The 23,486-nt window shown below is 39.2% G+C and overlaps 2 protein-coding genes across 2 annotated transcripts in view; both read right to left on the bottom strand.

Moving 5' to 3' along the window:
- The window catches only part of LOC145505216 (uncharacterized), a 204,012-nt gene that overhangs the window by 52,245 nt on the left and 128,281 nt on the right, over nt 1–23,486 (bottom strand). The window lies entirely within an intron of this gene.
- On the bottom strand, nt 6,454–9,782 carry LOC145505577 (olfactory receptor 10J5). Its single transcript, XM_081488031.1, has one exon. The coding sequence runs from the start codon at nt 7,964–7,966 to the stop codon at nt 7,037–7,039; it is 930 nt and encodes a 309-aa protein (XP_081344157.1). The 5' UTR covers nt 7,967–9,782; the 3' UTR covers nt 6,454–7,036.

Here is a 23,486-nt window from a genome sequence, read left to right as displayed (position 1 = left end):
AATCCCAAAGAGAGGCAATGTCAAAGAATGCTCAAACTACTGCACAATTGCACTCATCTCACATGCTAGTAAAGTAATGCTCAAAATTCTCCAAGCCAGGCTTCAGCAATATGTGAACAACTTCCAGATGTTCAAGCTGGTTTTAGAAAAGGCAGAGGAACCAGAGATCAAACTTCCAACATCCTCTGGATCATTGAAAAAGCAAGAGAGTTCCAGAAAAACATCTATTTCTGCTCTGTTGACTATGCCGAAGCCTTTGACTGTATGGATCACAATAAACGGTGGAAAATCCTGAAAGAGATGGGAATGCCAGACCACCTGACCTGCCTCTTGGGAAATCTGTATGCAAGTCAGGAAGCAGCAGTTAGAAATGGACATGGAACAACAGATTCGTTCCAAAGAGGAAAAGGAGTACATCAAGGCTGTATATTGTCACCCTGCTTATTTAACTTATGTGCAGAGTACGTCCCAAGAAACACTGGGCTGGAGGAAGCACAAGCTGGAATCAAGATTGCTGGGAGAAATATCAATAACCTCAGATATGCAGATGACACCACCCTTATAGCAGAAAGTGAAGAAGAACTAAAGAGACTCTTGGTGAAAGTGAAAGAGGAGAGTGAAAAAGTTGGTGTAAAGCTCAACATTCAGAAAACTAAGATCATGGCATCTGGTCCTATCATTCATGGCAAATAGATGGGGAAACAGTGGAAGCAGTGGCTAACTTTATTTTGGGGGGTTCCAAAATCACTGCAAATGGTGATTGCAGCCATGAAATTAAAAAACGCTTACTCTTTGGAAGGAAAGTTATGACCAACCTAAACATCATATTAAAAAGCAGAGACATTACTTTGCCAACAAAGGTCCGTCTAGTCAAGGCTATGGTTTTTCCAGTGATCATGTGTGGATGTGAGAGTTGGACTATAAAGAAAACTGAGGGCAGAATTGATGCTTTTGAACTGTGGTGTTGGAGAAGACTCTTGAGAGTCCCTTGGACTGCAAGGAGATCCAACCAGTCCATCCTAAAGGAGATCAGTCCTGGGTGTTCATTGGAAGGACTGATGTTGAAGCTGAAACTCCAATACTTTGGCCACCTGATGCGAAGAGCTGACTCATTTGAAATGATCCTGATGCTGGGAAAGATTGAGGGCAGGAGAAGAAGGGGATGACAGAGGATGAGATGGTTGGATGGCATCACCAACTCAATGGACATGGGCTTGGGTGGACTCCGGGAGTTGGTGATGGACAGGGAGGTCTGGCCTGCTGCAGTTCATGGGGTTGCAAAGAGTCGGACATGACTGAGCAACTGAACTGAACTGAACTGAACTGAATCATGATACAATGGTATTGAGTAATAGTTACATAATCACAATAGTAAAAGATGTTTATCTTTTTTCACAGTCAATAGTCAGACAAAAAAAATAAAAGATCGTTACAATTGCAAGCTATAATGGGAACATGATTAACTTAATAATATAAAATAATTACATACAATGGGGAGGTGGTTAAGCAGAGTGATGTGGTAAGTAGAAGAGCATATAGGCACATGTTCTCATTCACTCAGTCAGACTATGTCTTTTGATTGGTGTATTTAATCCATTTACATTTAAGGTATTTATCAATATGTGTGATTCTTTTACAGTTTTCTTAATTGTTTGGGGTTTATTTTCTGTAGATCTTTTCCTTTTCCTGTGTTTCCTGCCTTGAGAAGTTCCTTTGGCATTTGTTGAAAAGCTGGTTTGGTGTTGCTGAATTCTCTTAACCTTTGTCTGGAAAGTTTTTGATTTCTCTACCAAATCTGAAGGAGAGTCTTGCTTGGTAGAGTATTCTTGGTTGCAGCTTCTTCTCTTTCATCACTTTAAATATACCATGCCATTCCCTTCTGGCTTGTAGAGTTTCTGTTAAGAAATCATCTGATAGCCGGATGAGAGTTCCCTTTTATGTTATTTGTCATTTCCCCTTTGTTGCTTTTAATGTTTTATCTCTGTCTTTAATTTTTGTCAGTTTGATTATTATGTCTTGGTGTGTTCCTCCTTGGGTTTATCCTGCCTGGGACTCCCTGTGCTTCCTGGACTTGGCTGACACTTTCCCATGTTTCTTTTCCCATGTTAGGGAAGTTTTCAGCTATTAGCTCTTCAAAATTTTCTCACCTCCTTTCTCTCTCTCTTCTCCTTCTGGGGCCCCTATAATGTGAATGTTGATGAGTTTAATGGTTTTCCAGAGGTCTCTTAGGCTGTCTTCATTTCTTTTCATTCTTTTTTCTGTATTCTGTTCTGTGGCAGTGATTTCCACCATTCTGTCCTCCAGCTCATTTATCTGTTCTTCTGCCTCAATTATTCTGCTATGGATTCCTTCTAATGTATTATTCATCTCTGTTTGTTCTTTAATTCTTGTAGGTCTCTGGTAAACATTTCTTGCATCTTCTCAATCTTTACCTCCATTCTTTTTCCAAAATCCTGGATCATATTCACTGTTATTATTCTGAGTACTTTTTCTGGAAGATTGTTATCTACACTTCATTTAGTTGTTTTTCTGGGCTTTTATTTTGTCCCTTCATCTGGGACATAACTTTCTGCTTTTTCATCATGATTAAGTTTCTGTAATATGGTTTTTGTTTTAACTGCTGTGAGGTTGTGCTGCTCCGTGCTTCTTCTGTCTGCCCCCTGATGGATGAAGATAAGAGGCTTGTGAAAGCTTCTTGATGGGAAGGAATGGTGAGGGGAGAAACTAGGTCTTGCTTTGGTGGGCAGGGCCTTGCTCAGTAAAGATTTAGTCCAATTATCTGCTGATGGGTTGCACTGCCTCCATGTAGTTGTTTGGCCTGAGGTGACCCAGCCCTGGGGTCTATGGGCTCCATAGTAGGATTAATGGCAAACTCTAAAAGGGTTTATGCCAAGGGGAAACTTCCAGTGCCCCCATCCCTGTGGTGAGCTCCTGCTGACCCACGCCTCCACAAGAGGCCCTCCAACACTAGCAGGTAGTTTTGGTTCAGTCTCCTGTGGGATCTTTGCTTCTCTCCTCTGAGTCTTAGTGCATGCAAAAGTTTGTCTGTGCCCTCCAAGGCTGGAGTCTCTGTTCCCCCAGTCCTCTGGAAGGTATATAATCAAATCCTGCTGGCCCTCAAGGCCAGATTCCCTTAAGATTCCCAGTCCCTTTGTTGGATCCCTAGGCTGGGAAGACTGATGTGGGGTTCAGAACCTTCACAATAGTGAGAGAACTCCTTTGGTTTTATTATTCTTCAGTCTGTGGGTCACCCACCCAGTGGGTATGGGATTTGATTTTATCATGATTACACCCCTCCTGTCATCCCGCTGTAACCTCTTCTTTGTCTTTGGAGGTGTGGTACCTTTTTTTGGTGGGTTCCAGTGTCCTCCTGTCAGTAGTTATTCAACAGCTAGTTGCAATTTTGGTGTTCTCACAGGAGACGAGCACAAGTCCTTCTACTCCACCATCTTGAACTGCAAGCCTCTCAATATATCCACATGTGCCTTCATATTATCTATCTACTCTCCATTACCCCTGAGTCTCCCAGGTGAGAACCACTTACATGTTCCATTTCCCCAGCTTAATGAAAAATAGCAGTGCCCAACAGACAAAAAATAAACAGGGTTAAAGAATGCTTCTCCAAAAGAGTTTAAGAAAATTATGGATGCAAATGGTCTATAAAAGAGGGAAGTTGGATTCTGCAGTATGTCTCTGCTAGGATTTGAGGGAAGAAATATATCAGAGAAAATTCTTTGAGAATATGATAGAAAAGGCACATTCATACTTGAGCACAAAATTTAGTAAATAATTCCATGAAGTTCAAAAGTCCCCTGAAGCCCTTATAACACTAATCCTGAAGGCACTATGAGCCTCAGGTTGAGGAACCTATTCTAGAGGGACACCAGTGATGGTTACTATTGAGACTCTGATGTCAGCCATGATGTCACCCAACTATGAGAGCCCGCCACGAAGGACACTGGACAAGGAACCCCAGCCCTGCTGATCTCCTCACATTGAGACCTATGGAACAGAGAGTAAATTACAGTCATACAGAAGATGCAATAGTACTATTTGTATAGTTCAGAACAGAGAAATAAAACTGGAAAGTAAGAGACAGGGAGTGACCTGGGGATGAAATCACAACAAGAGTGTGCAAAAAGACATGTTTCCATATCAATGTTTCTTCATATCTTTCAGCTCTGTCTCAGAGCAGAGATAAACTAGTAATCAGATGCACACACACAAAAAAATTTCTTACAACCTTAATCACTGAGTATATAAAATAAGGTAGATCGAATATGCTGATTTTTCTATACATTAGTATTGAGAGAAGAATGAAGTCTGCACTATTTTCTGAGAAAAGTGAATTCCAATGGCATTTGCCTTAGACTTTGGAATCAGAACAGCCAATATCTAAGACAACTACTTCAATGTCACTTCAGCTATTAAATAGAAGTATGAAATCTGAAAGGCTTCCATAGATTGAATAGAGAAGACTCTTTATAGAAAGGGCATCTGGATAAAAGTACAGTTACAGAGAACAGCCATCAATATGTTCTCTCCCAGTTTAGCCTCTAGGGAACAACAGAGATTTTTGCTTTGATTTCGAATAAGGAAGAGAGACACATAGAAATGAATAGGAGCCAAGGAACTAACATGGCTGGATAACAACAAGTGACAAGATGAGAGTGAAGCCATTATTCAGCAATCAGTTACTACTGTTTCAGTTTTTTTTTATCTGTGACAACTGTTCTTCACGATACCAAAAGGATGTTTAAGTTGTTATAATAAAAATCAGTCAATTGAATATATAATTATGTATAATTATATGTGAAAGATATTTCTAATGCATTGACCTTATTACTTCCAAGTATATGTTCACATTAACATATAGCCTCTTGATGAAAATGAAAGAGGAGAGTGAAAAAGATGGCTTAAAACTCAACATTCAAAAAAATAAGATCATGGCATCCAGTCCCATTACTTCTTGGCAAATAGATGGGGAAACAGTGGCAGATTTTATTTTTTTGAGCTCCAAAATCACTGCAGATTGCTACTGCAGCCATGAAATTAAAAGACGCTTGCTCCTTGGAAGGAAAGTTATGACCAACCTAGACAGCATATTAAAAAGCAGAGACATTACTTTGCCAACAAAGGTCCATCTAGTCAAAGCTGTGGTTTTTCCAGTAGTCATGTATGGATGTGAGAGTTGGACCATAAAGAAATCTGAGTGCCGAAGAACTGATACTTTTGAACTGTGGTGTTGGAGAAGACTCTTTAGAGTCCCTTGGACTACAAAGAGATCAAACCAGTCCATCCTAAGGGAAATCAGTCCTGAATATTCCCTGGAAGGACTGATGCTGAAGATGAATACTTTGGCCACCTGATGCAAAGAACTGACTCATTGGAAAAGATCCTGATGCTGGGAAAGTTTGAAGGCAGGAGGAGAAAGGGACAACAGAGGATGGGACTGTTGGATGGCATCACCAACTCAATGGACATGAGTCTGAGCAAGCTCCAGGAGTTGGTGATGGAGAGGGAAGCCTGGCATGCTGCAGTCTGTGCGGTCACAAAGAGTCAGACATGATTGAGCAACTGAACTGAACTGACTGATACCTTGACATGCTTAAAAACAATATCCTTCACAAAATTTATTCCATATCATAATGTTTGTCACATTACTTTTAATTTTACATATGCTAATATGTGTGGTGGTAGCTCACTGTGATTTCAATCTGCATTTCCCTAATGGCTAATATTGAATGTGTTCTCATGTACTTGTTTGCCATTAATTAATCTTTAATGAAATATCTGTTCAAATCTGTGGTCCATTTATAACTTGGTTTGTTTGCTTTCTTTTGAGTGCTTTTTTTTTTTTTTTGAGTGTTCTTTGTATATTCCAGATCCAATTCCTTTTCACGTTTGTGAAATGCAAATTTTTTCTAGGTTGTTATCTTCTCATCTTAGTAGTATGTTCTGAGGGGTAGAAATTCTTAATTTTGATGAGATTGTTTATCTTTTTTATCTTTTATGAACTGTGCTTTTGGTGTCATACAAAAAAAGAAACCTTTGCCTAACATAAAGGCACAAATATTTTCTCTTAAAAGTTTTGTAATTTTAGATTTTACATTTAATTCTACCATATTTTTGAGTCAGTTTTGTATAAAGTGCAAGAGGTGGGTCATAACTGGTGTTTTTGCACATAGACATCCAGTTATTCCAGCATGAATTGATAAAACACTTTCCATTTTCCACTGAAATGCCTTTGTTTCTTAAAAAAAAGAAAATGAAAACAAACAGTTAACCATATAGGTACAGGTTTCTTTCTGGACTCTAGTTTGTGCCATTAATGTTTTTCTGTCTTTATGTCAATACTCTTCTGATTACTACATTTTTAAGACCCTTTCTCTGTGTTATTATATCCTCATTTTTAATACTGTAGAGTACTTTTATGAAATTTGTAAATGCTTATTTTATTTTGGCAAAATAAAAGCCTTTAGATTAATAAAACCTACTTCTCTTTTATAAAAAAAAAAAAAAGAAGTGCTACCCTTTTCTGAGGCTGTTTATTTTTCAATCAGTAGGAATTAAGAAAACCCTTTCTGAAATGATTGCTACAGGGCAAGTGATTTAGCTTCTGAGAATGAAAGCCATCCTTGGGCTGTCTCTGCTGCTTCATTTCCTAAGACCTCTTCCACATCTGTTCCAGCTGCCTCTTCTCACATCTCCTTACCAGACTACATCAAGGGTCTGACTGTCTGAGAGGAGCCAGGTAAAATGAAGGCCAAAAGAGGTCTCCAAACAGAACTCCTCAGGCACAGAAACAAGTAGTCTTACTCTGGCTTGGAATGATTCTTGTATCTGCTGACAAAATTCATCAGAGCAAAAACCTTGCTTTCTGCTTTGCCCCTAGAGCATGAGAAAGAAAAGCATTTCAACTCTTTGACATTATTCTCCACAAACATTGTATTTGATGAACTTGTGTATCATGGCATGTTTGTGAATAGACACATTACACTGAGCCAAAGGTCTCCTGACAAAACAATTCCATCTGTTAAGAAATGTTTCTGCCTACAGCTCTACGCAGGGCATCCTTGACCTCCTTGTTCCTAAGACTGTAAACAACAGGGTTCAGCAGGGGAGTGATGATGGTGTAGGTCACAGAGAGAAGAAGATCTTTTTCTATTGCATTTTCTGATTTGGGCTTGAGGTAGGCAATAGCAGCACAGCCATAGTGGACAACGACCACAGTGAGGTGAGAGGCACACGTGGCAAAGGTCTTCTTCCGGCCCTCGACTGAGGGTATCTTAAGGATGGAAGAGATAATGAGGATGTAGGAGATGAAGACCAAGACAACAGGCACAATAATCACAAATGAACTTACACCATAATTGATGATCTCATTGATAGTGGTATCAATACAAGAAAGTCTCATGACTGGGTAAATGTCACAGAAAAAGTGGTCCACCACGGTGCCACAGAAGGGCAAGTTGAACATGGCCGTTACGTGGAAAACTGCCATAACAAGACCAGCGCCAAAGGACCCACAGACTAACCTAGCACACACTCCTTTGTTCATGAGGACTGAGTACCTCAGGGGCTGGCAGATGGCCACATAACGGTCATAGGCCATTACTGTGAGCAAGAAGCAATTATTAGCAGCCAAGATGGCAAAAAAGAACATCTGAGTTGCACAGCTTCCCAAAGAGATAGGCTGGTTATAAAAAATGAGACCAGAAAGCATTCGTGGGATGATGACCAGTGTGTACGCTGTCTCTGAACTAGACAGCATGCTCAGAAAGAAGTACATAGGAGTGTGGAGGTGACGGTCAATGCAGATGACAGTCACAATGATGATGTTCCCAGTCAGAGTGAAAATGTAGGTGGTGAGGAAAACCACAAAGAGGGTTATCTGGTGATTTCCAAAGATGGAGAATCCCAGGAAGATGAATTCTGCCACTTCTGTGAAGTTCTTTCTCTGCATTCTGCTATATCAGTGTCCTAAAGCAACAGAGAGAGGCAGTCATCAAGGGGAAAATTCCCATCAGCAACTGGACTTCATAGTAAGGGACAATGATAGCTGAATTGAGTGGGCCCAGTTCCCCCTTTGCGACCAGCAAGCTCATGTATATGACCCCTGCATAGAAAGAGAAAACTATGGTTGCCTCTTTGGGGTTTATACATGTAAACACAATCACTAGTTGCAAACTTCCCCTGTGCATGGAGACTTCTGAGCAAATGCTCACAGCACTGATGTTGGGAAAGGGAAGAGAGAGCCAGGAAAGAGTAGTGCCCTGTGTCCCAATCAGTAATGATGTCTACCACTTAAAACAAACTCTAGGAACAAGAGGCTTACTAATGAAGTGCAGGTCAAGAAAACAATAAAGATGAAAGTTTTGAGGGGCAATGATATAGCAGAAGGAAGTAATCTGAAAGATGAACCTTGATCAGTCATCACTGGATCTCGTGACAGGGCCACCAATAACTTTTACACAGTATTTCAGTTGAGTTTCGAATCTAGAAACCTCAATTCAGAGAAAGAATGTGGTCCAAACATGTCATCACACCCTCAAAGAACTGTAGGACAATTTGTGCTGTGATCTCTACACTGAAATTGTTCACTCAAGTCCTGCCGCAATAATCTTTTTTGCTGACTCCAGTAGTCCTTTTTAAGAATGAAGTCAGGAAGAGAGGTAATTGGTAGAGCACAGTTTAGTTTCCACTGTAGTAAGAAAGGGGGAGGACAATTCAAGTTGTGAGCAAGGGAATGTAAGCATCATAGTTCAGTGGAGGAGGAGAAAGGAGTCTGCCAGTTGCTAGGAGCTGAATTGGCTTATCAATTTTTAAAAATTTGGTGAACACAGAATTTGATATAATTATAAGAAATAGAGTGCACTAGTTCCCTCTACCAAAAAGCCAGAGTACACAACCTGTGTGGAGAATGTACATTTGATTTTGTGGTTCTCTACAGTGATCATTCCATTGATCTCCCTCTTTTCTTATTCAGAATTACAAAATAGACTTTCTCTCCCACCTGCCATAATTCCCTGAAAGTTGGTTTCGTCGTGGTCACTCCTACCAAACTGTTCTCTCAAATGTCAAAGAAGTCTCCATTGCTAAAAGTGTCAGACTTTGCTTTTTCCTCTTTCTCTTTTCCCTCTGATTCATTTTACACTTCTGAAAACTGTGCCTCCTGGAAATATTCTCTGACCTTAGTTTCCATGACACCACACTAGTTTTCTCTTTTCTCAGCACTAATTTAGTTCTCTCCCATGAAGCTGCTCATTCAACCTATATCGTAATGGAAATGCTGTTCTTTGGTCAATCCTTGGCCTTTGCTTTTTTATTTCCACACTCTCTTCAGTTTTTTCAGTTATAATTTCCATGTTAATTGCTCTCAGATCTCTACTTCTATCATCAATCTTTTCCTCAAAGAATCCTCTGGATTCTTCTACTTACGGGTCTTGCTGACATAACACATTTTTTCAAAAACTAATGAACATTTATCCTCTTATATTTGGGACATACCCTCTACATCTTGGGCTTCCCTGGTAGCTCAGATGGTAAAGAATCTGCCTGCAAATTCAGGAGACCAGGGTTCAATCCCTGGGTTGTGAAGATCCTCTGGAGAAGGAAATGGCAACCCACTCCAGTATTCTGCCTGGAGAATCCCACAGACAGAGGAGCCTGGCAGGCTACAGTCCGCAGGGTCACAAAGAGTCAGACACAACTGAGCAACTAAGCACAAGCACTCTTCATCTTAACTTCTGTCTTTCTTGATGACCTCACCATTATTCCAGGCAACCGAGGTCAGCATTTTGTAGTCATATGTACCTCATCATTGCATTCAATGGAATTCTATCTTAAATAATATCTATTGTCTCTCCCAATGCCTGGATTCACAATGACCCTCATAAGACTAGGGTACCAAATCCTCTAGTCAGGAAATAAAACCTATTCCCATTCTAAAACATATATGGAAATGCAAAGAACTACAAAAGCCAAAGCAATTTCAAAAAAAAGTTTAAAAACTTACACTATTGCAATTGAAGACTACAGTAATCGAGGCAGCATAGTATTGGTATAAGGATAGACATACAGCTCAGTGGAACAAAACACAGATCAAAAATGATCCATATATATATGGTGAATTAATTTTTTTACAAAGTTTTTAAATATCTTAATAATAGTATTATCAACAAATGTTGCTGTTACAAACAATTGGATAGCTAGACAGAAAAAATAAACCTCTAATCTTACCTCACGCCATATACAAAAAAAATCAAAGTAAATCAAAGACATAAATATAAAAGTTAAAACAAAAATTCTAGACAAAAATATGTGACAAAATCATGACCTTGGAGTGAGAAAATGTCCTAGACACAAAATAAAAAAGCATAAACTATAAAAGGACAAAATCACAAACTGAACTTCATCAAAAGCTTCTATTCTTCTAATAGACATTGTTAGAAAAATGAAAAGGAAAGCCACAGACTGGAAAAAAATATCCTCAATATACATATCTAAACTTGTATTCAAATGTATAAAGAATTCTTAGAGCTCAATACTAAGAGATATTTTTTAAATTGGAAAAATATTTAAATAGACATTTTATTTTATTTTATTATTATTTTTTTTAGAGATAATGCCATTTTATTTTCCATCTGAAATATCTTTCTGCCTTCTCCCCTGCTGTTGTTGCTGTTGTTCAGTTACTAAGTCATGTCCAATTCTTTGTGACCCCATAAAGCACACCAGGATCCCCTGTCCTTCACTAACTCCCAGAGTTTGCTCAAATTCATGTCCATTGAGTCAGTGATGGACTAGTTAGATTAGTCAGTCAGTCTAACTATCTCATCCTCTGTCACCCTCTTCTCCTTTTGCTTCAATCTTTCCCTATTACCTCCACCAATTAAAATCATTCATTATTCAGATAATTGCCCCTTCTTCCGTCGAATTGTTCACGATCGCTCTGTTAAATACCATCTCTCCTTCTTGGGAATGCCTTCTTGTGTAAATAGACATTTTACATAAGAAGATATACAAATGGTGAGTAAGTACATGAAAGAATGCCCAACATCATAGCCTCATTAGCCACCAGAGAAAGGTAAAATAACACCATGAGATACCACTCCATGCCCACTCAAATGGCTAAAATTAAAAACTTGACAACCCCTAATGTTGTCAGGGAAGCAGAAGAATTGGAGCTCTAAAATATTGATGGTGGTCTTATAAAAGAGTACAACCAATTTGTAAAACAGTCTGGCATATCTTTAGAAAGATAAATACATGCTTACTCCATGATTCAATATTTTTCCCAAGTATATACACAAGAGAAATTAAAACACATGTCCATATAGAGAAGTGAACATGAATATCCTAGAAGCCTTATTCCTAAAAGCCAAAAACTGAAAACCACTCAAACTTTTATGGTGTATCTATACAATGAAATATTGCTCAGCAATAAAAGGAACAGATTACTAATACAAATAACATGACTGATCCTTTCAAGCATATATTAAACCAAAGAAGTCAGACACAAAAGAGTGGATACAACGTGATTCTATTTATAGGGCACTATAGAAAATATAATTTTAATCTACACTTGCAATAAAGCAAGAGGTGGTTACAAGAATTGTTAGGGAATTGACTGCAAAAGAACACTAGGGAACTTTTAGGGATGAAGGGAATGTTCGTGATTATGATGGTAGTTACACAGTCACATAAAGTTATCAAAATTCACCAAAATGTATACCTATATTGGTGCATTTTGTTATATTATTTACAGTAAACATGGTGTTTATAGCATTGTATAACTATATATTACAATAGGATGTAATGTAATATACCTCATCTAAGTTGATTTTTAAAAAGATTCTCATTTGGCCACAAATAAGCTTCTATGCCTGCAAATTTGTCACTGCTAGATCTACAGTTCTTTAGGGGCTCACTGTGATGTTAGAAACATGGGAATTGGCTGGGACTTGGGCAGTCTGGAACCTGATGTGGAATCTGTTAATGTCATAACACGTGGTCTTGGGGACTTCCTTGAGGGCCCAGTAGTTAAGACTCTGCCAGTGCAGGGGGCATGGGTTCAATCTCTTGTTGGGGAATTAAGATCCCACATGCTACAAGGGGTGGCCAAAAAAAAAAAAAAGAAAACCAAAAAGCATGTGGTCTTGGGCAAATCATTTAAAATTTTTCTTGGTATGGCTCTATGATAAGAAGAAACTATCCAAGTATTTTTTAAAAGTCAACAAAAACAAAGAAGAAAACAGTGTGAGACAATGGAAGATGAGAAAGACAGAGAGAAATGTATTTCTAGATTATCCTCTTGGGAAAACAAGAACACTGAAACAGTAAAATATAATGAAAAGATAGAATAGCAAATGTTTTAATCATGAAAATTACATTGCAAATAGAAAAAGAGAAAAAAGCTTGAAGATGCAAAGAGAGAATTTCATTTACAAGGAAAGAAACTATTACGGAATGCATTGATACTTACAACAAATCATGTATGTTATTTAAATCAGAGTGAACCTGTTAGGAAATGAGAAGGAACTTAAAACATGCAACTTTGGCCAATCTCACAAAAAATATTACATGTGACTTATTCTTGCAAAAAAACCAAAAACTCTATGACCTTCTCTCCAGAGACCTTGAAACACAAATTTCAAGATGCCAGGGACTCTTTAAAAATCTATGACTATTATAGCTATCTGAAGAAGCCAGAGAAAAGAAAAACACTTGGTCATAGGATGGGAAAGAATCTGCCAGGCTGTGCTTTTTTTTTTTTTTTTTTAAGACATGAGCCCAGTTTGCTTGTCTTTGCAGTTTCCCATCCCGGAACTCCAGATCCTGGCCCAAAAAGGATGCAGGAGCACAAGGGACTAGAGTTTGCTTAAGTTAAGACACACATACAGGTAACCCAAGCATGCTGCAAACTTAATCTGAAAGCATCTACAAAAGCAAAAAACCCTGGTGCTTCTTCAGGGCTTTATAATCTCACAATCACTTTCTCTCTCTCTAGATAGCTTAGAGAAAAAGAGGCACATGATGTGCTCACTGGCCCTGAAAGTTATGTCTGTAGGAGGAGGAGAAGGAAAACCTATAAACTCAGACATCATGAGAAGAATCTCCAAGGAAAAGCCATGTTGACTAGCCCAGTTCTCCAGGGTCTCTTTTCCTCAGAACTTCCTGAGTGTCTCAAGGGAACCAGTAGAGTCAGATTCCAGACAAGTGTCAAGGGATCTTATTAAAAAGAGGACTTTATTTTTTCCAAGTGGTTGGTGCTTTGTGATCCTGAAGCCATCCTCTCAGATAGTGTCTCTGTCCCTACCATGGACTTTAGAGGAGGAGAGCTTAGCCTCTATAGTGTTTCCAAGAGAGGGCACTTAAGTACATAAACAGTATTTCCCAAGGACACTCATTTGTTAATAAATTCCATTTCCATTTTAGTAAGACAGATTTTCTTAGCCTGAGTATTAGCAGTTAGATTCCTTCTGGGAGACTTTCCAACAAATATGTCATGTTCCTGGCATCCAGAGTCCCCTTTTGTTGTTATTGTTTAGTTGCTAAGTTGTGTCCAACTCTGTGTCCCATGGACTGTAGCCCGCCAGGTCCCTCTGTCCATGGGATTTTTCAGGCAAGAATACTGAGTGCATTTCCATTTCCTCCTCCAGGGGATTGAACCCATGGTCTCCTGTCTTCTGCATTACAAGTGGCTTCTTTGCCTGCTGAGCCATCCATAGTTCCCTATCTTTGCCCAATGCCCACTCCTCTGGACTGATCCAAGTCCCTTTCCCCTGAGTATCCTTCAGGACTCTTCCAAGACTGTGGCAAATAATGTTTTAATTTTTCCACTTGATCTATGCTTATTCCTCCCTTTCCTACATGGAAGTTACAAAATGGTGTAAAGGCTTTAATGTACTTTTACTTCCTCCTTATATCTTATGGTATAAGGTCATTCTATCAGACTAGAAATGTACACCTCCAATTTAATACACACACACGCCAGGATCATAATCAAGCAGTCATGTTAACTATGGCACCTGTTTCTATCCAGTTATATGTTCTCAAACCTCCAGAGCATTTCAGTGGAAGTCAGAGTAAGGAATTCTTTAATAGCCCCAAATCCTATTCTATATTGTTTCAAATCCAGTAACCTCTTGTTTCAGTCTTTCCTTTTACAGTGTTTACAAAGTTTACAGTGACCTTTATATCTTGCATAATCCTTGACTTTAGAAGTTATCCGAAGCATATTCATAAATTCTTTAGCTAATCCTCAGTTATCTCCAACATTGGGCTTCCCTGGTGGCTCAATGGTAAAGAATCCACCTGCCAAGCAGGAGATGTGGGTTCAATCCCTGGTTTGGGAAGATCCCCTGGAGGAGGAAATGGCAACCCACTGCAGTATTCTTGCCTTGAGAATTCCATGGACAGAGGAGCTTGGTGGGCTATAGTCCTTGGGATCACAAAAGAGTCAGACATGACTTAGAGCCTAAACAACAACAACAATCTCCAACATCTCTGCTCCCTCCTAGTTTAAGTTTCTCTCAGGTCTTACAAAGGCAATACCATTACTGATTTCTATTCCCCCAACACTTGAGATTTTTAACAAGATTTCAAACTTATAGAAAAATTGCAAGTATACTACAAGGAACTCCTACATACTCTTTCCTGGATTCACCAATCGTTTATATTTTGCCCCATCTGTCTCATCTAAATCTAACTCTAAAGGAGTTGAGAGTAAGTTGGATACATCATGCCCCTACAGCCTTAAATACTCCTTTGAAAGTTTCCTAAGAAAAAGGAAATTTTATCACACAGCACAGTGAAATTACAAAGACATGGAGTCAAGAACCACTGTCACTCATCTCGACACTTACTGGCAGGAAACAGAAATTAGACCCAGATTTCAGTTCTGCATATCACAATGCCAATGCTTCCCCTTCCAAAATGTAAAATATCATACCCCTTCCAATTCTTCCTAACCCTGTAATGCTTTTGCCCAAGGCCCTGAGAAAGAATAACTTATCTGAGAAAAGAAAGAGCAGGAGGAGAATTAGACACCCCCCCAACCTTACCTCTTCTCCTTCCACCTGATCAAGAACATTATTTCCCAAAGAAGCTAATCTCCTGAGTTAATGATCACCCAATGCTCATGTCCATCTAGAAAATCTACAAAGATTCATCCCCATTTTTCCCATGTCCCAAATAATTTCTCTTACTTTCCTTTTTACTGACGCTCAACTATCTTCCCAGGCAAGACAAAGTACCACTTTCTCTTTAAATTTCTTCCCCCTCCTCAAATTTATAGAAAAGTTGAAAGGGCAATATAAAGAACTTTTTCTTGAACCGTTAGAGTAAGTTTTTGAGACAGGGCTCATCACCTTTAAATACTTTAGTAGTCCCTACAAAAAAAGGACATTCACCTACATACCACAAAGCCATCACCCCAATCAGGAAAGTAAAAATGACTCACTTTCATCTAATCCTTGGATCCCATTCAGTGTTTTGCCAGGTGTCCCAAACATAAATCCAGCTCAGAATCAAGCTCTGCATTTATTGGCATGCTTTGTTAATCTTCTTTAGTTTAGAACAGTCTCTCAGCAATCCTTTGTCTTTCATAACTTAGATATTTCCAAAGATTACAAGTCAGGTATTTTATTAAAAGTCTCTGAAGTTTAATTTGTCTAATGTCTTCTCATGATTAGAAGCATGTTACAGATCTTTGGCAGGACAGAAGTGATGTTGTGTGTTTTTCACTGTGTGCTATCAAGAGGCACATGGTTCTGAGTTATCCCACTTCTAATGATACCCAGTTGGATTCCTTAAAGCGGCATAAGTCAAGATTCTCTACTTTGAAGTACTCTTTCTCTTTTAAATTAATAAAATATTTTTCAGGGAGGTAGTTTTGATAATTGATAAATATCATTTCCTGTTCTTTATCAACTATTTATCTATATCATTTTAGATTCATTGTTTACATTGTTTATTCAATATATTATAATTATTTTGACAATTTATATTGATTCTTAAGTTATCTTCAGTTTGTTCAGTGGAATCGCCTTTGAGCTGACTTTGGTGTCCTTTTGACACATTCATCTCATTCTTTGATCATTTCCTTCCTTTCTGGTTTTAAAAACAAAAGTCAGGACTCTGTGTTTCCCTGCCTCAGACCTAGAATTAACCATTTCTCTAAGCATTACTGGTTCTTTTTACTGATATGCAGTATGTAGAAAGGAAGTTTGGGATCTGTTTTCAGGCACTTGCATTGGAAACAGCTTGGGAACATGCAACTCAAATACACACACACACACACACACACACACACACACACACACACACACAGTGAAAACCATGAATTCACAGCAATATCTCTAATTTCTATCTTTTCCCTTATCTCTTCACTTATTGTAATTCCACAAATTTATATCAACATTATAATTCAACAAATATCTAATGAGTCCCTAGATGTATATGAAGCAAAGCACTAGATGATGGGTGGAATCTCAGAGATAAGGATAAAATAGAATATTTTGTAAGATTTTGTAAGGGTGTTTAGAGGAATATACAAATAACTATATTGTGAGATAATACTGTAATAATAGAAAATGCCATAATAATGACTTTCAAGAACTTACTCTGTAAAAAGCATTGTGTATTGCTGGCTACTAAAACCCCACAAAGAGTGGCAACTTATATTACTGTACACATATGAGGAGTTAAGTGTTCAAAAACTTTCAGTATTTGCTTAAGTTTCCAAATTTAGAAAATGAGAGTGCTCTGCTTGGAGTCCATATTTGTCCAACTCCAAAATCTTTTTCCTTCATCACTATGGCATTCCGAAGATGGAAATATCCCATCTGTCAGGAGATCAGGAAAGATTTCATGAGGCAAATGGCATATAAGATAGACTTTTAAGAACTGGGGTTTTGAGAAACAGATATGTCTGAAAGCTACTTAGATTACGGATAAGAGAATGAATCAAAGAATTTAAAGGAGAGACACAGGGCATATATTCAAAAGTAGAAGACTTTGAGTACGCAATGGAATTTGTGAAGGAAGTAAGACAAGACCAATAGATTGGAAAAGAACTGTAAATGGTTCTAGACCCCAGCAAAATGAGTCTGTGTTTCATTCAAGATGCAAAAGGTAACCTAAGCCCAGCTCCCCCACTGAACCTCACCAAGGTTATTAGAAGAATGACAATGTGGAGAACTGCTTCCAGGAAGTGACAATTAGGGTCTGGCCAGCTTTACAGATTAGAAGAGAAGAAAAAGAGATTCTGGAAGGCAGTTACTGAATCAGGGCAATGAGGCTGGGAGGTAAGGCGGAGTAAAGGGGATGAAGTACTGACCAAACAAAAGGGGAGTGGTCAGGAGGAGAAGAACCAAAATAAGATGTAGAACAGTTGAATGGGATTAAAAGTGGAATAGATGGAATAATATCTATGCATAAACAACTTCAGTTTGAAATATGGAGGGGAAAGCAAGTTGAGTTATTGTAATTCCAACACTTGATGGTTGTAACTCCAATACAAAAGAAATGGAGGTTACTGGATATAGCCCAGCAAAAAAGCCACTCTCTTATCTGCAAAACCTAAATACTGCATGGCACACAAGAGATGTTCATAAAAATTGTGTTTACATTTAAAAAAACAATTGTGTTTAGTAAACGTACACCTGAATGCATGTGGAGGCAGTATCACCACATACAGACACAGAACATCACCTTGACAGGCTTGGGGCAGAAAAGAACAAAGCTGTCAGATTCTGACATCTGAAGATGGTGAATGAGGGTCTGGGAGGTCAAGTCATAAGGAGAAAGGGAAAAGAAAAAGGGAAAGATGAAAGATGTCTCAGGACAATTCTTAAGAAGCCAGAGGTGGTGTCCCCCACTGCTCTGAATCTCTGTAGCAAAGTGCTGGCATGTCATACTGAATTAGTAACAGAGAAGTGGATTCAGTGGCTACAGCAGAAACCAGAATCCCAGAACGCCCCACAAATAGACTACTTCACAGAAGAATAGGAGGAAAAGAAGTCCCTGCACCCACAGCTCACGAGAGGCCTGAGTTCAGGCAGACTCCCCATCCACCCACATGGCTCAGGAACTCCCAGCAGTGCACAGGGCCATCAGCAGAGGGCCCCTGGAGAGTGGAATCAGGCCCTTCTGATGTGGCCCGTGTGGCCTCTTATCTCATCCATAACACCACAGCTCCACACCACTGTCTCCCAGCACAGAATCTGGGTCACAGTGGAGTGGAGCTCTGGCTGTCCTCTGTATCTAATAAGTAGCTCGCATTGATTTTCCAGCCCTTCCTTCCCCACCAGTAGCTCTGACCATTGGCACCAGGGTGCAGGCCTGGAAAATCACTCACATTATCAGTGCTCTCCGTCACCCCACCCACCCAGAGGTGAATATAAACCCTGAACAGCCTGAGGTCTGAGTATGAGAATCTCTACATAGGTGAGTCAGAAGCTGGCTAAATAACCAACCACCGTGTTGTCTGCTACACTCATCCTGGTCACCACTGCTTCTCTAACAGCCCCAGGCCAAGAACATAGCTGCTGCTATGGGTCTCTGTTACCAGTCTCCCAGAAGCCTTTGCTCAGGCAGGTTAGAAGGTCAGGGTACATAAGTCTATGTGGTAGGGAAAGGGTGAATGGAGAGATCATGGGAAGGAAAGACTAGAGGTTATTAAATACATGACTGAATTTATGATTTCTCCTGTTGACATTTTAGGTGAAAATTGTTGTATTCCCTTCTTTCTCCCACAGACATGAGTAGGAAGGTGTTTATTTTTCCTAAATGGTCTAGTAACACTCATGTGAGCTTGATCACCCAGCTGAAGAAACCTCTGCAGAACTTCACTCTGTGTCTTTGTGCTTATCCTGACCTCTCCCCATGCCTCAAGCCTGTCCTCCTACAGCTACAGGTCAATAAAAATGAGATGACCTTTTCTCCTTTCTTTTTTTTTTCTTACTGCACTGCATCTTCATTGCTGCGGGCAGGTTTTCTCTAGTAGCATCAAGTTGGGGCTACTCTTTAGTTGCAGTGCATGGGCTTCTCATTGGGGTGGCTTCTCTTGTTGCAGAGCACAGGCTATAGGCACTTGGACTTCAGTAGTTGAAGCACATGGACTCTGTAGTTGTGGCGCACAGGTTTAGTGGCCCCATAGCATGTGGAATCTTCCCAGACCAGGGATCAAACCTGTGTCCCCTACATTGGCAGGCAGATTCTTAATCACTGGACCACCAGGGAATCTTGAGATGATTGCTTTTAAACCTAGGACTGGAGAGTAGAGTGTTATCTTGTGGTGATAAGATTTTCTCCAAGGTCTATAAGGAGTTCCTTGCCCAGGTGCACGTCTGTGCCAGTAAGGAGTCATCCTCTGGTACTGCCAAACTCTGGGTCAACAGGTAGCTTTGGGTGAGAAAGGGACTCAAACAGGGTTACTCTGTGGGGACTCACCCCATATAGTCCTGGGGCAGGAGCAGAATTCCTTTTGAGGTGGGTTTGATCAGAGCCAGGCCTTTGTGGGAGAGATTGGACTGGGGATTTGTATCTGTCCATCTCCAGAAGAGACTGACTGGCTTGCATGTGGAAGTATCTTCATCTGACCCAGTGTCCTGGAGTGGTGGGCACCGAACAGTGAAACGCAGGATTATGTGCTGACCAGGCATCAGAAGTGGAGTTGAAGTTCCGTTCCAATAGGACAAAGATAGCAAGAAGGAAAATTACCCACAGGAAAGACTAGCTCTAAAGTCAACTACACTTATCCCCTATGGCTATTGCTATTTTCTTTGAAATATCCTATCTATTGAACTGCTTGATTTACAATAAAAGTACAATGACTCCTAGCATTTGTTCAATATTTTTTTATGGCCCCAAACATCTTTTATTTAAGGCTCATATTTTTAAGTTGTGTTGTTATTCAGAAAATAAGGAATAACCAGTGTGCAATAAAAACAAAATCTGTTGTAAGAGGGGAAAAAAAAGTAAAGGGTTTAACTTCTACTAGTAAGAGAAGGTTTTGGACTTCCCACTCAAAGGAGCTTGTTCTTATTTTACTCACAACTATTTATCTCTGTAGAATTTAACTGAGGACCTGCTAATTTGGATTTCCAGGACACAGTTAGTAGAAACAGAAGGGTAGAACAGGTCGGGGGATGCTGTACTCACTATGTAACAGCTATGGCTCCTCCTTCCTCTGGGGCACATCCCCAGAGCTGATCTAATAAAATACACATCTGGAAACCAGGGGAACACAGCTGTCTGGGGCCACATAGTCCAAGGCAAATCTTCACCTCCAGTAGCCCTTGAGTGCCTGCGTGCTAAGTTGCTTCAGTTGTGTCCAGCTCTTTGCGACACTATGGACTGTAGCCTGCCAGGCTCCTCTGTCTATGGGATTCTCCAGGCAAGAATACTGGAGTGTGTTGCCATACCCTCCTTAGGGGATCTTCCTGACCCAGGGATTGAACCCACATCTCTTATGTCTCCTGCATTGGCAGGCAGGTTCTTTACCACTAGCACCACCTGGGAAGCTCCCTATAGTCCCTGGAATGCCGTAAAATAATCACTGACATAACAGTGTTCCAAAGTCATCAAGAAAATACATTATGAATAACCCTCATGTCACCTTTGCTTAAAACCCCTCTAAGATTCTCAGGCACTTATAGCAGAAGTTAAATATTTTGGCAAGAAACATGGGTTGCTGAAGGATTCGACTACTTGTCTGAAGGCCCTGCATATAAAATATTCAGCCTATTGATTGGTATGTAATACATGTCAATGATATTGCAATTAATATCTGGGAGATAGTGAAGAACAGGAGAGCCTTCTGTAATATTCATGAGGTTGCAAAGAATCAGGCATAACTTAGTGACTAAACAACAACAAAAATTATAATCAACAATGCATCATTTGTTTTATTATTGTGATTAATAATAATGTAATAAATAATATTAATAACATCATATATACTGCTGTTATATATTTTAGTATTATTTTAGTATTCTAGTATATGTTAGTATTTTATTGCCATACAAAATACTATAAATAATAATATTAGTATGCTATATATATTGCTTACTATATTATTATTGTTGTTTTTATGTGAAACACATGACACACTATCCTGCCCTTAGTCGGTGCTTAGGGAGAGTGGGTTTCTATTCGGTCAACTCCTTTCCCAAACAGAAAAGAGCAAAAGATGCTAGATTTAGGAGGGGGTAGTCCCAGTTTAGCACATCACAGGGGCACTAGCCTTAGTTTGCAGAGAGTGGAGTCAATGAAGATAAGAAAACAAGAATTCAGAAAGAGTCCAAGGGTTTAACCCACCTCATCATCCTCTCCCTCCCACCAAAAGTTGAAACCAACCTAAGAGAAGACTTAATAGGTGATGAAAGGCATAGACACAGGCACAGCACAATGTAATCATAACAGAAGATTTCACCACACTAACAAATTGAAAGATTAAAACCATATGATTATCTCAATAGATGCAAAAAAGCCTTTGACAAAATTCAACATCCATTTATGATAAAAAAAAAAAAAAAAACCCTCCAGAAAGCAGGAATAGAAGGAACATGTTGCTGCTGCTGCTAAGTCACTTCAGTCGTGTCCCACTCTGTGCGACCCCATAGACGGCAGCCCACCAGGCTCTGCCGTCCCTAGGATTCTCCAGGCAAGAATACTGGAGTGGGTTGCCATTTTCTTCTCCAGGGCATGAAAGGGAAAAGTGAAAGTGAAGTTGCTCAGTCGTGTCCGACTCTTAGCAATCCCATGGACTGTAGCCTACCAGGCTCTTCCTTCAATGGGATTTTCCAGGCAAGAGTACTGGAGTGGGGTGCCATTGCTTTCTCTGAGAAGGAACATACCTCAACATAATAAAAGCTATATATATAAACCCACAGCAAACATTATCCTCAATGGTGAAAAATTGAAAGCATTTCCCCTAAAGTCAGGAACAAGACAAGGGTGCCCACTCTCACCATTACTATTCAATATAGTTTTGGAAGTTTTGGCCACAGCTATCAGAAAGAAAAATAAATAAAAGGAATTGAGATTGGAAAAGAAGAAGTAAAACTCTCACTGTTTGCAGATGACATGATCCTCTACATAGAAAACCCTAAAGATTTCACCAGAAAATTACTAGAGCTAATCAATGAATATAGTAAAGTTGCAGGATATAAAATTAATACACAGAAATCCCTTGCATTCCTATACACTAACAATGAGAAAACAGAAAAAGAAATTAAGGAAACAATGCCATTCACCATTGCCACGAAAAGAATAAAATATTTAGTAATATCTCTACCGAAAGAAACAAAAGACCTATATATAGAAAACTATAAAACACTGATGAAAGGAATCAAAGATGACACAAATAGATGGAGAAATATATCATGTTCATGGATTGGAAGAATCAATATAGTGAAAATGAGTATACTACCCAAAGCAATCTATAGATTCAATGCAATCCCTATCAAGCTACCAATGGTATTTTTCACAGAACTAGAACAAATCATTTCACAATTTGTATGGAAATACAAAAAACCTCGAATAGCCAAAGCAATCTTGAGAAAGAAGAATGGAACTGGAGGAATCAACCTGCCTGACTTCAGGCTCTACTACAAAGCCACAGTCATCAAGACAGTATGGTACTGGCACAAAGACAGAAATATAGATCAATGGAGCAAAATAGAAAGCCCAGAGATAAATCCACGCACCTATGGACAACTTATCTTTGGCAAAGGAGGCAAGAATATACAAAGGAGAAAAGATAATCTCTTTAACAAGTGGTGCTGGGAAAACTAGTCAACCACTTGTAAAAGAATGAAACTAAAACACTTTCTAACACCATACACAAAAATAAACTCAAAATGGATTAAAGATCTAAACATAAGACCAGAAACTATAAAACTCCTAGAGGAAAACATAGGCAAAACACTTTCCAACAAAAATCACAGCAAGATCCTCTATGACCCACCTCCCAGAGTAATGGAAATAAAAGCAAAAATAAATAAATGGGACCTAATTAAACTTAAAAGTTTTTGCACAACGAAGGAAACTATAAGCAAGGTGAAAAGACAGCCTTCAGAATGGGAGAAAATAATAGCAAACCAAGCAACGGACAAAGAATTAATCTCAAAAATATACAAGCAACTCCTGCAGCTGAATTCCAGAAAAATAAACGACCCAATCAAAAAGTGGGCCAAAGAACTAAAGACATTTCTCCAAAGAAGACATGAAGATGGCTAACAAACACATGAAAAGATGCTCAACATCACTCATTATCAGAAAAATGCAAATCAAAACCACAGTGAGGTACCATTTCACACCAGTCAGAATGGCTGCTATCCAAAAGTCTACAAGCAATAAATGCTGAAGAGGGTGTGGAGAAAAGGGAACCCTCTTACACTGTTGGTGGGAATGCAAACTAGTACAGCCACTATGGAGAACACTGTAGAGATTCCTTAAAAAACTGGAAATAGAAC

The sequence above is a fragment of the Giraffa tippelskirchi genome, chromosome 5, assembly GCF_054371585.1.
Source record: "Giraffa tippelskirchi isolate mGirTip1 chromosome 5, T2T-mGirTip1v1.2.pri, whole genome shotgun sequence".
Lineage (NCBI taxonomy): Eukaryota > Metazoa > Chordata > Mammalia > Artiodactyla > Giraffidae > Giraffa > Giraffa tippelskirchi.
The sequence above is the reverse complement of the archived record's forward strand: the minus strand, read 5'-3'. Positions and strand labels throughout refer to the sequence as shown.

What these genes read in the sequence shown, in the direction of transcription:
- LOC145505577 (XM_081488031.1), bottom strand. Translation starts at nt 7,966, where the DNA reads ATGCAGAGAAAGAACTTCACAGAAGTGGCAGAATTCATCTTCCTGGGA.